Genomic DNA, 18,249 nt, shown 5'->3' on the forward strand with positions numbered 1-18,249 from the left:
GGTTTGGACACAAGGAATTATGTTAAGACCCGGCCTGGTCCGATTTTTGATCACCTCTAACTAATATTAAACCAAACAAAGCCTTAGTTGCGGTAATGCCTATTTCTTCAACCTCATCAACTAGCTTCTCTCTTTTTACCTTTAGAGGGTGTTTGGTACGTGGGAATTGAGGGTGGGATTGAGAGTTTTAATCCCAATTGAAGAAAAAACCTTGTTTTTTTTTTATGAGAATGGGAATAAAATGGGGTTTGGGAATGAGAATATTTAGGAGTGAATTCCCACCATTTTATTACCTAAAGAAGGTAGGTAATAAATAAATGGAAATGAAAATAGGTATAAAATGACATTTTTGCCATTAATGAAAAGAATGAAAAAGAAATACTAGCAAGAGTATATTTGTAAAATTATAATTTGTTCCCTGTATAATCTCACCCACTATTCAAATAAAGTATTGACATATTTTTATGTATTCCTAACAATTAATCCCCAAACTCCCGTTCCCGCATTCCAAACGCTGGTAAGTCTTCTCACCTTCTTGAGCTCTTCCTTTTCATGTTCTAATTCTGTTGATTCCCTCTCCTTACTTCTTTAGAGCTTGGGGATTTTTCTCCAACCTTTCTGCTCGCCATTTTCGCATGTACGCAACCAGCGCGTCGTCCTTTGTAGTGCCATTTTCGTGGAAGAGAGAGAAAGTTTTGTGAAATTCAGTAAAAACATCAACCAACGCCCACGTAGCCGCCTCTCTCCTTCTCCTTCTCTTTTTCTTTTCTGTTTAATCAACTATAATTTTAGTTTATGCAAGGTTTGGTTTAATCAAATTAGTTTATGTATCAGATATACTTCATTCATACTATATAAAATCAAATACCCTTTTTTGTAGTGTACAATTTCAAGTTAATTTATTCAGAAATTGGGTGTCTGTATTTTCGTAGTGTACAATTTCAAGTTAATTTACTCAGAAATTGGGTGTTGTTTATAGGTGACAGATTCAAACATCGCGGCATTTGACAGCATTTTCATGTAATTTTGTTGGTTGGTGTGGCAAACGACATGGATTTGAATAAAGATGGTTTCTTGAGTGATGAAGCTCAGAATAGTAGCATTTTCTATCATTTAAAATCTTGTTGTTTGGAGTTGCTTGACCTTCTGCAAAACCCCAAGAAGCAATCACCTGCTGTTTCTCAATTGCTTGCCCTTCTTTGTTCTTTGACTTCCGAGGACGTCGAACCTTTTTTTGAGTATGATGTTCTGCTTTCTTATTGTTGCATTTTTGTTTATTGGAATTAAGGCTTCATATTGCTGTTGCTGTTACTGTTGCTAATCCGAACGAATGCAATCTTTCATTATGTAAAGGTTTATTTGAATACAGGTCGAAGGAATAAAATGATGATTAATTTTAAACAGTTATATTGATGATTCAACGTTTATTCGTAATGCTTCAAATATCCTATTGTGTGCTAGTTTCATACTCAGTTTCACTATGTCCCTTATTGTTTGCTCCGTTTTTCTTTTAAGGCCATTCCTAAAAGATTGTTTCATTTCCATCTTTGATAATAAAGAGTCTCAACCAAAATTTAACAAAGTAATCAAATCTTGAGGGCAAACATTTGGGGCAGAGGGCGTATTGCCGTATTCATCACAAATTATACTTGTTTTTGTGATTATTTTGTTTACTTTGATTCTAATTTTAACCTCTATTTTTCTTTCAGCTATATCTTGTTTCCATTGCTGCTTCTAATGGATGCAGCAGTAGATTGCAGATCTGTTCAAAAACGTAATTGTGATGAAAAATCAGAAATACTCTTTGCCCATCAAACCCTTAAAGTGAGTGATGCTGTTTCAGAAGGCGTGCTTCAATGTTTGGAGGAGCTTTTTACCAAATGTCGTTTAGGTTCTGTAAACCAGGTTTGTGTATCCTTTTTAACACTTCTATTCATACCATAGAGCAACCTTACTTCTGTCTTGTGACATTTTTACTCCGTATATCTTCACCTTTCCTTTGCCTGCCAAAAACGTATTATCTGTTTTGCATGCCATCAGGGAGTTGTTGTAAACTGCATTCGTTATACATGTCTTTTCAGCAATGTTTTTGGGATTTAGTTTAGTCTTTATGTTCTTAGTTTCGGGTCGTCTTTGGGTGGCTGTGGGAGACAATATATATTAGGACAATTAAATTTTTTTTGTGAAAATTTAAGTTTAAAGTGCAAAGTACACTTGATTATTTGAAACTACCTAGATTACTACTAGACTCCTAATTCCCAAATGAATTAAAAAAGCTAACGCATTCCCGGGTTAGGATATTACTCCTGCATCCTTTTGTAGTTACACGCCTAAGTATTACTATAATAACCAGGAGTGCAATAAACTTTAAACAACATTTGAACTGGAATTGATTAAGTAATTCGGTCCATACTGCTAAGCCACATGAATTGGACTCAAACAAATAGATCAAGCCCAATTTACAAATTGCACCATGTAAAGTTCACACCTTAAGGGTTCGTGGAGAATCCATGGGCTTATTACTAAAGTAAGCAAGTAAATTAAGATATTTTAAGCAAGATTACTAAGCTATCTAGCAAGTTATGTAACATAAGTATGAAATATTTAACTAGATGAAAAATTGCGAACCAAGGTGATTGGTTCATCTTCTGAAGTTGAATATGAATCCTCATCACTTTTGTTGTTTGATTTCGATGTTAAGCCAGCAAATACGAATGCCAAACATCATGGTAACAAATTAGAAAAAGTAAAGTATTGTTTGGTTGCCCAAAACAAGTTGGGGAATTGAAAATTCATGTGAATTTGGATACAGGGTGTTTGTTTGGTTGATTCTTAAAAGTGAAAATGTAGAAAGTGCAAATTCATGGGAATCAAATTACCAAGCGTCCCTCTTGGTAACTCAAAATTCTCATGATTTGCAAATGCCTTCATAGCACTCAAACAAGTTTAGCCATTTCCTAGGAAATTTGATGTGGGATTAGATTCCAATGAAATACAAATGTCTATGGGAATTTGATTCCTATGTCAACCAAACAATACCTCACTGTTTCTTTGTTCAATTAGCTGAACATTGTTTTAAGTGCAATTGTCCATTATCACCATGATGTATGTTCATTATCAAAGGCAAAAGCAATATGAGGCAGTAATGTTTAGACACCACTGTGGGCCATTGAACTGAGGATCTGCATAGCCTTGGTCTTCTTGCACACAATTGAGGGGATTAAGTATTCATCCAAAAAAATAGTTTCTACTCACTCGGAATTATACTAATTGACACAGTCAATACCAATATGTGAGTTTGACCAACAATATGTATAAATAAACATTATTTAAAAAGTATTAAAAAGTTATTATTAAACTTCACAATAATATCTATTTAAAAACATTTTATACGATACTAGTTGATTTTCATACATTACTCAAAGCTATAGTCAAACTTAGTATATGAATAGTGAAGAATGTCAAAGTGTGTCAATTATTATGTACTGGAGGGAGTTTTTCTCGTCTTTTGTCCTCTGTTATATTCCAAACAAATGAAAATTTGAATATCATTTTCCTGGAAAGTTTGACTCTACCAAGTTAACAGAGCCGTAGTTGTCTTTACATTTTTATCATGGTTGAAGTTTGAACATTGATGCTACATGTGGCCTGAAGTTTTGAGTCTGCTTTTTGGTAGATGACTGTTGTGCTGAAGACATTGACTCATGGTGCCATGCTATCACCATTAGAGGCTGCAGAAGAGTTCCGAGAAGGAGTAGTCAAGTGCTTTAGGACATTGATTTCCAATATAATTCCTTGCTCTGACGCATCTTGCTCCTGCAAACACAGTTTTAGTCAACCTCCCCTTCTAGAGACTGAAGATTTTAGATGCTCAACTGCTGAACATTTGGAGTGTCATTCTCCAACCAAGGAATGCTTGATTGCATTTCTCCAATCAGAAAGTTCTTCAGCTGCTGTTGGACACTGGCTCTCTCTCCTGCTGAATGTATGTTGAAACCTTGTTTGTTATGCATATTGAATAATAAGATTATTTTTATTCACATGCTTATACGCGTTGCTAATTTAGCTCTTATCATTTTGCTTGCACCAAGATTGCAGAAGCCGAAAGCTTACGTGGTCTTAGGGGCAGTGCAAAGATTCGGATAGAAGCTCTTTTGACCTTACGCATACTTGTAGCAAAGGTAAAAATGAAGAGGTCTTATTGCTTATACCCAAAAAACTATGGTAGAAATGCTAATGCTTGGAGGATCTGTTCAACCCGAGCCTTTGGGTTGATCTTGACAATTTTATGTTTCTAATGCTTATGAGTTACTTGTAAGTTCTGCAGTCAGAATTTTGCTGGAATTGTAGAAATGTAGAAAAAAGTGTTTATTCTCATTTTTGTACGAAGTTTCGAGTAATATTCGATATCTTCTCAGTGAATGTTATTTCCCCTTTTGGCAGGTTGGTACTCCAGATGCCCTGGCTTTCTTTCTGCCTGGAGTTGTTAGTAAATTGGCTGGAATTTTGAATGTTTCCAAATCTATGATTAGTGGGGCTGCTGGAAGTACTGAAGCTACTGATCATGCAGTTAGAGGCTTGGCGGAATTCCTCATTGTAGTCCTTCAGGATGATGCCAATATATCTGACCCTCGTGTGTCCCACAACAATTTGCCTGATTTGCTTTCATATGAGAATGAATCTCCGCAATCTTTTCTGAAGGAGCTACGCCACATGCATGTCAAAGCTCAGGATCGGATTCAAACTCCTGCAAATAATTTATGTCTAAAAGCACCTACTACCAAGGAGGAACTTCAGGAGAAGCAAAGCCACAAAATCAGTGGGGGACTAGGGCCTTTGCATGTCAAACGTACGAGAGACTGGCTTGAAAAAACTTCAGTCAATATTGACAGTTTGTTGAGCAAGATATTTCCACATGTATGTTAATAGGTTTGATTTGTTATCTGAATTTAGTTTGTAGAATAAGATTCTTCACAAGCTGATAAACTTTAACTTGAATAAGTTGCTTCATTAGAGTCGACTATGAACTGTGCTTTATCACTGTTATTGCCATATATCAGAAATTTCAATTGCCAAAGCTGGTTCAGAGCTATCTTCTTTCTTTCTCAACTATAATGTACAGCCTGCTAAACCGTGTCTTTGATGCTCTTGTCAGATATGTGTGCATCCATCTAAGAGAATAAGGCGTGGGCTTGTCTCTGCAGTACAAGGACTCTTATTAAAGTGCAGTTATATTTCGAAGGGGAGCAGATTGATGCTTTTGGTAGGATGACAATAATTGCTGCTGCTTCATTTTCCTTTAATTTGATTCTCACTTACTTTGATTATCTCTGATAAACATTATCTTTTATTATGAGGTACCCAGGGAGATGCCAAACATCTCAAATTCTGAACATGCCAAAATAAAATTGTAGTAGTCAGTGGTTTTGATTTGTGCTTCTGAATTGTTTGAATATAAGTAGTAAAATCTGATTCTTGTGTCATTTAATATTTATGCCACCAATTCACTTTCAGAAGTACCTACAGTACTTAGAGACCCTAAGTAACTGGTTGCAAAAATCTATTATATCCACACATGCACCAACTACCTACCCACCTATAGGGTTTTGAATCTAGTAATGAGTTCATGCTTACACCAGTGTTGATTAATTTAAAAACTAAAGTTTTTGTTTTTTTTTTTTCCTTATAATACTCTGTTAAAGTTCATCATATGTGAGCTGGAGGTTAATTTTTCTGCTGGTACACTTCTATTCGAACTGCAAGGTGTTTTTTTTTTTTTTTTTCCAAATTTAATTTTAGATCTAGAAGTCTATTTTCAGAAATAATAATATCAAGGTCTAAGTTTATATAAATCTTCACTCATATATAAAAAAACAACCAGGATATGGTATAAGTTATCTTTTATTTGTTATATACTTTTAGTTTTACATATCTGCTGTATTAACTATCTAACACATTAATAGAAGTGGACATTTTTGTTAGGCAAAATAAAATATTTATAGGAAATTGAGGAAGAGAAAGAGGATAGTTGAGGACAACATATCCTCCAAAAACTGACTAGACATTCTCTAGATAACTGACCAATTTTAATTAATTGAGGTCTCTCATCATCTCTCCAAATATTCTTCAAAAATATGACTATAGACTAGCAAAACTATGATGTTAACCTTTTGTATTACATTCAGTCAGTTGGACCAAAACTTTCAATACATCATGAGCCTTGCTGCACAAGCTGGCTTAGAAATCCATTATCTTCCTTATAGAGACCTGATCAACATCTACCTCCTAATAATTTCAATACTTTGTAATTTTCTTCCATGTAAACCAATTGAGTGTTGTTAAGCTACTGATACTTCTTTTCCTTGCTCTTTCCTAATGTCGTATGCTGCGCTTGAGCACAAACTTTAAGTTTAGCCTAAATGCTAGTTGTCTTGTGATGTAGAAAACCTGTTTGGTGAACAATCTGATTAGCTTTGAAGTTTTAACTTTCTAATACATATTTTCGATTAATATGTTACGTGGGGATTTCGATACTGCAGGTGTGTTGGTTTTACCTACTTTATACTGCTTATTACTCCTAACAAAAGCTTTGTTTCTGTCATATTTTTAGTTGTCACTTGGTATATTTGATGCAGGGCTGATGTTCTTGCGTTTAATTTACACATGATTAGACTGTTATTATTTCACTACATTCACCCCTATTGATATTTAATGCATAATAGCAAGATTAGTAAAGTTGTTACGTTAGAATAATGAAACAATACTAGTTGTGAACCAAAATATCTTATGAAATAACAGTATTAGGGTTCAACAATATGTTTGCCTAACTGTCTAATGCTGCCTACACATCCCAGTATTTGAGGAAATGTTTAGATGGAATGGAACCTTTGGTTTGTTCTTTTTTCCAATCTCTTTGATTTATCTGTAGTACAAAAATGCATGATATCTGATGACTTCTTGATACTATATTATTGTTTCCCTCTCGAGAGTCTCTGAGAGCTGTGACTACCTTTATGTATATTGGGCATCTTGATAAACATTAATCAAATATTGAGCAGATAAGGTAGATTGTTTAAGACACCTTAGGTTGCAGTTCTTGCCCTTGATAGTAATATGTTGGTTGAGCTTTAGAGGAATAGAAATCAAAGTTCATTTTCCCTTAAAAGCAATGTGAATGTAAATTGAATAAAAGAGACTGATAATTCAATAGCATCTCTCTCTCTCGCTCACCCCCCCCCCCCCCCCCCCCCCCCAAGTGAGTTAGCTAGAATGTCAACTAAGATGCACCTCAATCTATTTCAATGCTTTTTCCATTATTACTGAAAAATTAGGAGTTCTGAAAATAGGTGAGATTATAGAGCTTAAGAGTCTAAGAGTGTAGACGAAGGATTAAAGACCATTTTATCAAGAGCTTGACATGACATGACTAGGCAACTCGACATTAACTCGAAAATACTCAAAGAAAACACTAAGTCACGGCACGACACAACCAACCCAAACACAACCCGTATTAATAATTGGTCAAATTATGCAATTACCCTACTTTTCACAAAGTTTATTGATATTGTGAACAAGTAATGAACACGAGATCAAACATGAACATGACACGACACAACTATCTGCCACCTCAACTATTTTCCTAAAACATTGGAAATTACAAATTTTATAAAATTAGAACTTTTTGAGATAACGAAGCGTGGCTTAAAAACATATTAGATTATTCAATTTTTAGGTGATATGTGAAAGATTTTTTAACACTATCGTGTCTTTTCGTGTTGCATCTGCATTTCATATTTCTGCATGGAACTAGTGCCAAATCTATATGATGGAGGGAGTATTATTTACCTTCTTTATTTATTTATTTATTTATATGTTGCCCTAAAGATGGTTTTACTATCACTTTTGAAATGTAAGTGGAAAGTGTTTATTTGATGTATATCTGAACTATCATAGTCGATCTTTGTTTCATGTTTGCTAGATTATTCTTATAATTGTTTTTGGCTTTAGGAATGCTTGGGAAAATTGGCTTGTGATGATTCTGAAGATGTTTCCATGCCTGCTCAAGATGTCCTTGGATTATTGTTCTCGTCAGATGGAAAACATACTGTTGAGGATGATTTAGCTGAAATTTTTAGCAGGTCCATATTCACTAGCTCTGAATTTATTGGTTACTTGTTCTTGAATTTAGCATAAACTTTCATTTCTGTATTGTCTTTTTTCTTAATAACAGGCTACTTGAGAAGCTCCCTAAATTAATTCTTGGATGTGAGGAATCTTTGGCCCTTGCTTCTGCTCAGCAGATGCTTGCCATGATCTACTATTCTGGACCTCAACTTGTTGTTGATCACCTTTTGCGTTCTCCTGTATGTCCTTTCATCAATATTATGACACTACTTTGTAGATATGTCATCTTTTTGCTGTTCCATCAATTTATAGATTACTGTCCCTGCTAGTCTTTGTAGGATGCCTTTTTACCCCTCTTATCTAGTGTTCATTTCATTGATGTTTATCCTTTCCATCACTTGAAATATGTTTGTGTAGCTGTGTTATTGCCTGGTATTTGAAAGTTTGAATAAGAGAAGTTATTTTATGATAAAGAAGGATACCTAAGTTTGCAGACAGATGAGGGAACTATTCTCAAATAAGGGAAAACCATTCCAACTTGACCACTGTAGATTCAAATTACACCCCAAGCAAGATAAGGGAACTATTTGGCAAGAGCCCAAGAGGGTTACTCCCTCTTTTAGCTGATCATGAATTTTTTAGTTCATTCTATCGGCTCTTAGCTCATTCAAAAGACACCATTTTAGAATCTTAATGAATTCTTAATTTAATTTCATTTGTCTTTTCTTTTTTTCTTTATCCATAAAATACCGATGGGCCATCAATTCTTCTGTTTGATCTAGAGCAGAACATATAAAGAATCTTTAGATATCTGATGTTGTAGAAGTGAAAATAAAAAGCCTTTCCTATAAGCTTTATACTCTGTTTTTTTTTTGTTGGTTTCATTTATTGTAGCTACAAAAACCAGAAGGGTAGGGGAGTGAAGGAAGCAAGTTTGGTGTGTGTTAGAAAAAGTAGGAAAGAGAGTGATGCATTAAAAAGTAGGAGATAGAGTGGTGTATGTGAGATATAAGGATTAATGTGGAGATAGATGTCTGTCAAATTAGGAATTAATTAATAGTGTAACCACTGTCACAAAAAAAAAAAAAAAAAAAATGGGCGGAGAGAGTATTTTATCTGTTTTTGTATGTGGAATTATTTGCACCTTTCAGTTTATCTGCTGATTTAATTATGAGCTAAAAATCACAGCTAATTATAAATATATGACCATGCAGATTAAGGCTGCTAAGTTATTTGATGTATTTGCCTTGTGTCTGAGTGAGGAGTCTGTCTTTGCTGGCTCTCTTGGAAAAATAGTCTTATCAAGGCCCTCTTCTACTGGATACTTGCATTCTCTTGCAGAGTTAAAAATTGGCAGTAAGATTTCTGAAGACCAATTTCCTGTCAATAATTCCAATACATATGAAGTGTCAAACGTGCACACTTTGGTCAAAGAAATGGAGTATTCCAAAGGACAAACTTATGAGAATTATGAACTTCCACGTATGCCTCCTTGGTTTGCCTATGTAGGCTGTCATAAATTGTATCAAGCACTTGCAGGAATTCTTAGACTTGTGGGTTTATCCTTAATTTCTGGTAAAGTATCTTTCCTCAATTGTATAATTTTCTGATTGGATCCTGATGTTCTTGTCAATATTCTGACTTATGTGTATCTTGTTTCTGTTTTCTCTGTGCCAAACAGACTATAGAAATGAAGTGCCGTTATCAAAGATTATTGAGATTCCTTTGGATAATTTGCGTAAATTAGTCTTTGAGATACGTAGGAAGGGGTATAATAGTGAAAGCTGGGAATCTTGGTACGCTAGGACAAATTCAGGTCAATTGTTGCGGCAAGCTGGAACTGCTGCATGTATCCTTAATGAAATGTTATTTGGCATGTCAGATCAAGCTATGAATGTCTTTGGAAAAATATTTAAGAAGTCAGGAGTAAGAATTGAAGAGAATCAAAATAGTGATGCCTCTGCTTTTGGTCATTCTTGCCAAGTACGATGCAATGTTGCTGATGGATCACATTGGCAGACTAAAGGCGCTGAGAACATGAGGCAGCATGTCATTGATTGTGTTGGTACCATTTTACATGAGTACATAACTCAAGAAATTTGGGACCTTCCAGTTATACTTGAAACATCTCTTCTTAAATCTGGTGGTGAAAGTATTGATAAGAACTTCTTACACGATGTTGCCAAACTGCACCAGGAAATGACACTTCCATAACTTGTCATTTTAAGCTGCTTTTTATTGTTTTTATATCTTGTCTAGCTCTAAAACTTCTCATATTTATTACCAACAGGTGCTCATTGAGGGAATTGGGATCTTCAATATTACACTTCATGAGCATTTTGCTTCAAGTGGATTCCTCTGTTCCTCTCTATATCTGTTGCTTGAAAACCTGATGTGCTCAAACTCTGACGTCAGGCATGCATCTGATGTTGTGCTACGTTTAATTTCTGCCACATCTGGATGCGCATCGGTAAGAGTCATACTGTGTCTTATGCCTTTTGCCAATTCCTTGTTTACTGACTTTCTGTCCCAAACAATCCTCAGGTTGGTCACCTAGTTATGCTAAATTCAGACTATGTTATTGATTCATTATGCCATCAATTGCGTCATTTGGATCTGAATCCTCACGTCCCAAACGTGCTTGCCGCAATGCTATCTTGTGTTGGTGTGACTCATAAAATATTGGCATTGTTGGAGGAGCCGGTATGTTCCAAATTTTGTTGATTGTGAAAACTTGTTTTGCTGTCCTTTTGTTTCTGGTTCTTGAAGTGCTTGGTTATAGAAAAAAAAGGGTGATTCTCGGTTTTGAAAGTCAAATGACAAATGCTATGTCTTCTTGATGGAATTCATTTCTCTTTTTCCCCGTAATAAAGTCTTTGATTGGTTTAATTAATTAAGGTATCATTGAGAATCCAAGAATACCATAATTTGGGGATGGAATCTTAATGGGGTAATTATAAATGACCGCGGTCAGAGTCAAACAGTTTCAAATATACTCCAAAAGAATCATACCTTGACTTTAATAAGATGTAATAACTAACAATAGTAACAACACTTTAGTCATAATTTGTCGCAATATGTGTGGAAATGTTTGTCTATCATAAGCATTAATTTATGAATGTACTTGAAAATTGTACAAAAAGAACATTAATTAATGCGCTTCCCATTTTTTAATTACTACTCCCTCTGTCCCTTATCTACATGCCTATTTCCCATTTTTCACGGGAATTAAGAAACTTAAAGATTCCTTAAAACCCATGATTGGGGAATACAAATGTGCATGTGGGGTTAGAGAGAGATAGAGAGAAAGAAAAGGTAGTTGGTAATTATTGAAGTGATAGAGAGAGAAAGTTTTGGGAAATGATGTCAAAAGTACAAAAAAATAAAAGAAAATTGATGACAACTCATCAAAAGAAGGAATATTGTCAAAAAGTACATTCTTTAAATAGAAATAGGCATGTAGTCTTGAAACCCCAAAAAAGGAAAGTAGGCATATAGATAATTTTATGTGGTTATTAAGGAAAATAATATAGTGAAAAACGATAATTAGATGTCACATATAATAAAGTATCAAGGCATTAAGTGAACGTTGGAAATAGGAATTTTCATGATGGGAGTAGGTAAATATTTTTGTAAACAGGAATAGTTGCTTCTGATTCATTGATAGGAAGAGTATCATTTACCAACTCCGCCAAGGCCCCAGGCAATGCACCAACTTCATCTTATTGGCCCCCTTTCTCAATGATAGTTTGTTTCTTTGCCTTCTTCCTTGCATTAACTCCTCTGTGCTACTCCCTTATATCAGTTACACTCACAGCATTTCTCAGTCTGATTGATAAAATTTGAAAATTGGGGAAGAAACCCTAATATTTCAAGAACCTTCAATTCAAAGAATTAAGCACAAATTACAGAGTAATTTAAACATCACCTTGGTCAAATTCAATTGGGAAAGTCTTCAATTGCAAACACTAACTACCTTAGCGCTGATTTCGATCTTCGATTGAGATTAAATGAGCAAATGGGAATGAAGTTAGAGGCAGCAGATTTTAACGAAGGGAAGAGGGTGGAAATAGGAAAAAGTAAGGTCATGTGACCTGCACACCCCAAGTCAATGCCGGAAATAGGTCGGTCAACATTGGAAAACGGGATTAGGCTCTCTTACAAAAAAAATCTACATTTAAGGTTTTAACTTGCCAAAAAAAATTTAGAAGGTTTTTTCTGACAAAAAAGGTTGCTTTAAATTTTTTAAATTTTTATTTACAAACTTTCCTTCATCTTATTTGTAGCAATTTATTTGGCATCTGCCAAAACATAATATGAGTTTACCAATGCTTGCCATATGGTTGAATTTAGTTTGCTGCATATTATAGATTCATAATATACCTTTTTTTGTAGGATAATAAATCAATATGTTGAAACTTTTTCTTAAAAAAAAAAAAATTATATGGTGGTAAATCAATTAATGTATATATATTTAGCGCTAATATGATGTTGATAATAACTTTTTTTTTTTGCACAATAATTATCTTGGAATAGTATATGAAATTCTTGTAATAGTATTATGACAAATGATAGGGCCTGCCTATAAACTAACATAGGCCTGTACAATAGTTATTAATTAACCTATCATAGTATCATGCCTGCATATATAGTTTTATTTTACTTCGAGGGTGCAATGGAGAGAGAGAGGGACAAATGTGGCTTTTTTTTTTTTTTTGCACCCTCTTTGTAAGTTGGGGTTTATGTTTTGGATCCAGTACTTTTGTTCTAAACCCCTGATAATTAGTAACTCTATAATCTATGATGGGTGATAATAAGTGTAGCTCATGCCTTTTTTCAGTTTTTTGTGTAAATCATTAGTTATAAACTTTATTTACTTGAGTTATTAGTCATTGAGCTAGCAAATATGATAAGAAATGTTGAAAGCAACTAGAGTTGCCTTGGCTGATTCTCTTTAGGGTTTTTGTATATATTTTTTTTCCAAAATTGGCAAGTTTCAAGCAAATTCTTACATCACACTTCTAAAATGGTGCCATAAATTTCAATTGTATTGTTTGAGACATCTACCTGGCTTTTTGGTCCTCTTAAAACTATGTAGAACATCAACTATCTTTGCCATCCATTATTTATGGTATGTGACTTGTTATGCCTCGTTCTTTTTGTAGATGCGCTCTGTTTCAATGGAACTGGAAATCCTGGGAAGGCATCAGCATCCAGAGTTGACTATTCATTTCTTGAAGGTTTTTATTTAAGAAATGTTTATTGATGATTTTCATCACTGTTGATTGTACATTATTAGTCATCTGCTTCCTATCTTGGTATTAAACTGTTATTAGCTTATCTTATCATTGAAATATTGCCATATTGGCATTTTCAGGCAATTGAATTTTCTGAGTGCATTGTGTGAATACATTTTATACTCTGTACTTCTGATTTTCAAATCTTAATTAGCTAGTATATGAAAAGTGATCAAGAGTCATGCAGACATTATGAAATTGATGGCTTTTGGTTTGCACATACTAATGTGATTATCTGTTCCTAGGAATGAATAGATAGATTCATAGGTAGGTATCTAGTCAGAATAAGCCATACTAGCGAAGTTTAGATCACTAATTAGGTGTTATTTCCTACTTTACATTGTGTAAACTGGCCAGTTTGCCATCCTTTGGCTGTTTTCGTGGTCAAAATAGTTGCTAAGACTTTAGAATGTCTTGTGACTGAGGTTATGCATTTATACTTGCTGTGGTTTTTTTAAACACAAACCTTAGAGTGTTAGCTTACAGGCTTACAGCGTGTGTAAGAAGTTTTTTGGTGTCTCTGTGCATTGCTTGTTTATTAGATAATTTAGCAGGACAATGGAACTTGGAAAAGAGCGGCTAGGCTAAAGAATTTTCTGTTTGGTTGACAAGGACTATCAACCCTTTTTGGCAAAGAATTTTGGATAGAAAGTTAATCAGCTCCCCTTCCTCATCACACAGAGAACACAAAAAGAAAATTTTGCCACAGTACCTGATTAATAATGTTGATGTTGAAAGCTATGTTACCAATTGTATCACTGGTATGTTTGTGATGATGTTTCAATTTTCTGTCAGGCTGTAGCAGAGATGGTTAAGGCAGCTAACCACGAGGCCCAATTGTTGCCTGCTCAAGCTGAATCCTTTTTGGCATTTGTTAATTCTAAAGTATCTGATGTGAAAATTGAACTCGAACGGGATACTATTAATGCAGAGGAACCAGGTATATCAGTATGTGAAACACTATATGCTCTCCCTGCCCCTGAAAATCCATTGCTCTGGGCATCCTATCAAGTTTCATACTCTGTACCTGTGTAACGCAAAATTTTGGTTCAGGCAGATTTATGGAGTCTTTTATATTAATTGATCAAAGAGGAATACAGCTTCTAGTGTCCAATCTTTTTGCTTTTGCAAAGTGTTTTATTGTAGGGCCAAATGATCAATGGTAGATATTAGGTGTTCCATTGGCAATGTAGAAATGCTATTTCTAAACGACTATTCCATTTCCTCGCCCCCCCCCCCCCCCCAAACCCTCCTCCTCCTCCTCTTTCAAGCCAATATGACTAGTTTGTCTGCTTGGACAAGCCATTCTATGTATCATGATTATCTCTGCTTTAGGTGATTTACTGGTTTGTAGAAAATTTGTGCTCTTGGCATTTAAATGCGATGAATTTCCTTTAATTTGGTGCTTTTAGCAAATTTGGTGCATACTAGAAACTCTTTCTATTACCTACCTTTCAAGTATGCTCTTACTTTTGGTTATGCATTTTGCAGAGCTATGTGATGTTGCCTTTAGTCAAGACATTGTTGTGAAAGTGAAGGAGTGGGAGAATATTTTGTTTAAACTAAATGACAATAAGAGGTATCGTCGGATCGTTGCATCTGTTGCAGTATCCTGTTTGAGAGCTGTTACTCCGTTGCTTGGATCTGAAAAGGAACCAATATGCTTGATTGCATTGAACGTAATTGAGGTATCTTTAGATTTTTCATCCAGAAGTATCATCATTTGCACTTGCTAATTGTTTTTCTCAATTAATGTATAATTTGCTTCCATTTGATTTAAAAACTCTTCTCCTCTACTCTATTCTCTAAGTAGTACAGTATCATTTGCTGTGAAATATGATGGCCCAATACCTCTATATGTAAGGCTTTTTTTTTTGTCTGTGGTTTTACTTGTCCTAAAGTACATGTGTGTGTGTTGCAAATCTAAGATGTAGAGTGGCTACAAAGTTATTTATGCGAGTGTTGTCAGATTGGTGGATTACAGAATAACAGAAAGCTCTGTTTCAATTGAATGTATCAAGATGCTGGCTAGACCTCAATTTAGTTGGGCTCATTTCTCTAATCAAGTATGTAATTAGTTAACTGATTCTTTCCTCCCCGCTGTAGGATGGTGTTGTGACACTGGCAAATGTGGAGGAAGCGTTCAGGCATGAGAGAGAAGCTAAAGGAGGCATTGAAGAAGTAGCATCTTTGTGTTCCTTTTATCATCTTAAAGACATTCTTGATATTGCTGAGGAGGGGAATGATGAGATTAGACTACTTCCAATGATGAACACAATATGGCCATATTTGGTTGCTTGTGTACAAAATAGGATCCCTGCGGTAAGCATCTTCTCCCTGCGTTTTCTATTCATTGGCATTGCTACATGTCCCTATTATAGAAGTTTTATATTAAATGCTACATATCCATATTTGGTAATTTGTTTTCTTTCTCTCTCGATACACGGTTTGCCCATGTTATCTCTCTTTATCTCACTCCTATTACATAGTATATTTGCGTCCCTGACGTGCAACAGATAATAGCAAACGGAGAAGTAAATCTTTTGGTTCTCCTTTCAGCCACAAACTGCTATTGTGTAATCTGCGATATATCACAAATTTGTTCTTGTAGGCCCTATGAATAAGATTGACTGTTGTTCTCTTTAATGGTGAGAGTGGTATCAGATGGAGAGGTTTTCTGCTGATTGGTTCTGTTGTATGTGTTGGAGTATAACAAGGCTGCGAGGAAAATGTAAAGCAGAGAAATTACTAAAATGATTTAGTGATATTGGGTGTCTAGTTAGTAAAAGGCGACTTACAATTTGTTAGAACTTATAAACAGCTCATGAATCCAAAAAAGAATCCCAGATAAAGCCATAAAGAGCAATATAATTAAGGCCTTCCATTAATCCAACAGTATGCTGCGTATTTTATCTAGTACTGTATAATTAACTTTTAAGATGGGAAGGTTTTAATTGTAGGTTAAATACTAATTCTGATAGCCTTGTAACTTTTGCTGTTAGCATAAGCAAATTTTTCATTCTTTAGTGCTATTTTCTATTTTTTTATTTCTATGTTAGTTTTCTTATTGTTGGTTATAATTTTTCAATGGATATTATTTATGTTTTTTCCCTGGTTGTTTGCCTTTTCTCAAGCCCACTCCCCACAAAAAAAGAAAGAAAAAACAAACCTTTTTTTTGCCATTAATCTACTCCTGTCCCTTGCTCAAATTTCACTATTGTATGTCGACCACCCCCGCCCCCCCCCCCCAAAAAAAAAAAAAAAAAAAAAGGAAAAAAAAACTTTTGTTTGCCATTATTCTATACCTGTTCCCTGTGCGAATTTCTAGTAACTCCCTCTCTCTTTCCCTTAGCATACCCTGAAAATTTTCTTTATGAGGGTTCAGGCGTTCCTTTCCTTGCAGCTCCGTCCTGAAACTACCAGCAACAATTTTTAGAAATAGAATAGAAGGGAAGCTGTTAGTTATGGGAAGGTAGAAATGTTTAAAGGGGATAGAAACAAGACTCGGAAGGTTAAGGGCAGAGGGTGAAAGAGTGTCAGAAAATCTGATAATTCACAAGGTATTGTTTTTGAATTTTCTTCTAAAAATAAACAAGCGGGAATTGGCACTAAACATTGCAAGTTGTTTCATCCCTACAGTTGTACAATCTTTGGAGAAAAGGTAATTTGTCAACTGTTACTTATATAGGTGATTTAACTGCTGCTATTACTAATAGTTTTTCCTCTTTTTGTGCGGGTATGGAAGGAATGTGTGGGGTGCAACTGTTGCTCCATTTTGCTTGCATTTCCTTATAATTCTCATGTTCTTGCAGCCTGTTCGTAGATGTGCAGAAGTAATAAGCAATGTGGTGAAAATTTGTGGTGGAGACTTTTTTTCTCGACGTTTCCATACTGATGGGTCCCATTTTTGGAAGCTCTTAAGTATATCACCGTTCAAAAGAAAACCTATTTCAAGTGATGAGAAAGCACCACTTCTACCTTATAGAAGTACTTCTCGCACATTGGAAGATCCCATCTCTGAATCTTCCAATCTGAAAACCCAAGTAGCAGTGCTCCGCATGATTGCTGAGTTGTCGCGGGATAAGAAGAGTGCTTCAGCTCTTGAAGTAGTACTTAAAAAAGTTAGTGGTCTTGTGGTAGGAATAGCATGTAGTGGTGTGACTGGGCTCTGGGATGCTTCAATAGACGCCCTTTCTGGACTTGCATCGATTGATCCTGATCTCATATGGCTTCAACTGGCTGATGTGTATTACTCTTCGAAGGAGGAAGATGTGAAACCATCCAGTTCCGGATTTCCTGAGCTTGCAGAAATTCTTCCGCATCCTATGTCTTCAAAAGACTACCTCTATGCACAGTATGGAGGGCAGAGTAATGGTTTCGATGTTAATTTTTCTTCAGTTGAAAATGCATTCAAGATATTGTACCCTGAAATGTTTCTTATACAAATACAACACTAGCTCTGTAGCAATTATGTATATAAGTCATTTCAATTATTCTGTAATGTACAATTGATGAAGATGAGGATTGAACTACCAATCTGAGGCTTGACCTAGTGGATTTTTTTTGCATTTACAACATGAGGTTTAAGATCAAATCTCACTAAGGGGCACTTTAAGGTGAGAAAATTCTCACCCTTTTCTCGGCCAATTGACAAATAAAAGACCCTTAGCGACAATTTGGTAAAAAAACAATCCGGCGACAATTTGGTAAAAAAAGCTAACCTTAAGTACAATTTGGTAAATAAAATAATCTCAGGTGACAATTAACTCAGAAATTACAAAAATTTCGGATAAATTATTTGTGAATGCTTATTTCAGTTTGTTTTTCT

At 35.1% G+C, this 18,249-nt stretch overlaps 1 protein-coding gene across 2 annotated transcripts; it reads left to right on the forward strand.

The window, feature by feature from the left end:
• The first annotated feature begins 534 nt into the window (after positions 1-534).
• On the forward strand, positions 535-18,124 carry LOC110729837. Of its 2 annotated transcripts, none has more exons than XM_021909626.1 (18): positions 535-731; positions 980-1,238; positions 1,710-1,905; positions 3,677-3,985; positions 4,092-4,181; positions 4,444-4,917; positions 5,156-5,263; positions 8,008-8,138; positions 8,231-8,363; positions 9,339-9,699; positions 9,806-10,320; positions 10,415-10,594; positions 10,669-10,827; positions 13,290-13,364; positions 14,217-14,361; positions 14,913-15,109; positions 15,528-15,743; positions 16,807-17,227. In XM_021909626.1, exons 2-18 carry the CDS (start codon positions 1,051-1,053, stop codon positions 16,855-16,857), a joined length of 3,528 nt encoding a protein of 1,175 aa, XP_021765318.1. In that variant the 5' UTR covers positions 535-731; positions 980-1,050; the 3' UTR covers positions 16,858-17,227. The 2 variants fall into 2 exon arrangements, with proteins under 2 accessions (XP_021765318.1, XP_021765312.1); XM_021909620.1 differs by lacking the exon at positions 16,807-17,227 and adding an exon at positions 17,234-18,124 and having other exon boundaries at positions 537-731.
• The last annotated feature ends 125 nt before the right edge of the window (positions 18,125-18,249 follow it).

The sequence above is a fragment of the Chenopodium quinoa genome, unplaced genomic scaffold (genome assembly GCF_001683475.1).
Source record: "Chenopodium quinoa cultivar QQ74 unplaced genomic scaffold, ASM168347v1, whole genome shotgun sequence".
Classification (NCBI taxonomy): Eukaryota; Viridiplantae; Streptophyta; class Magnoliopsida; order Caryophyllales; family Amaranthaceae; genus Chenopodium; species Chenopodium quinoa.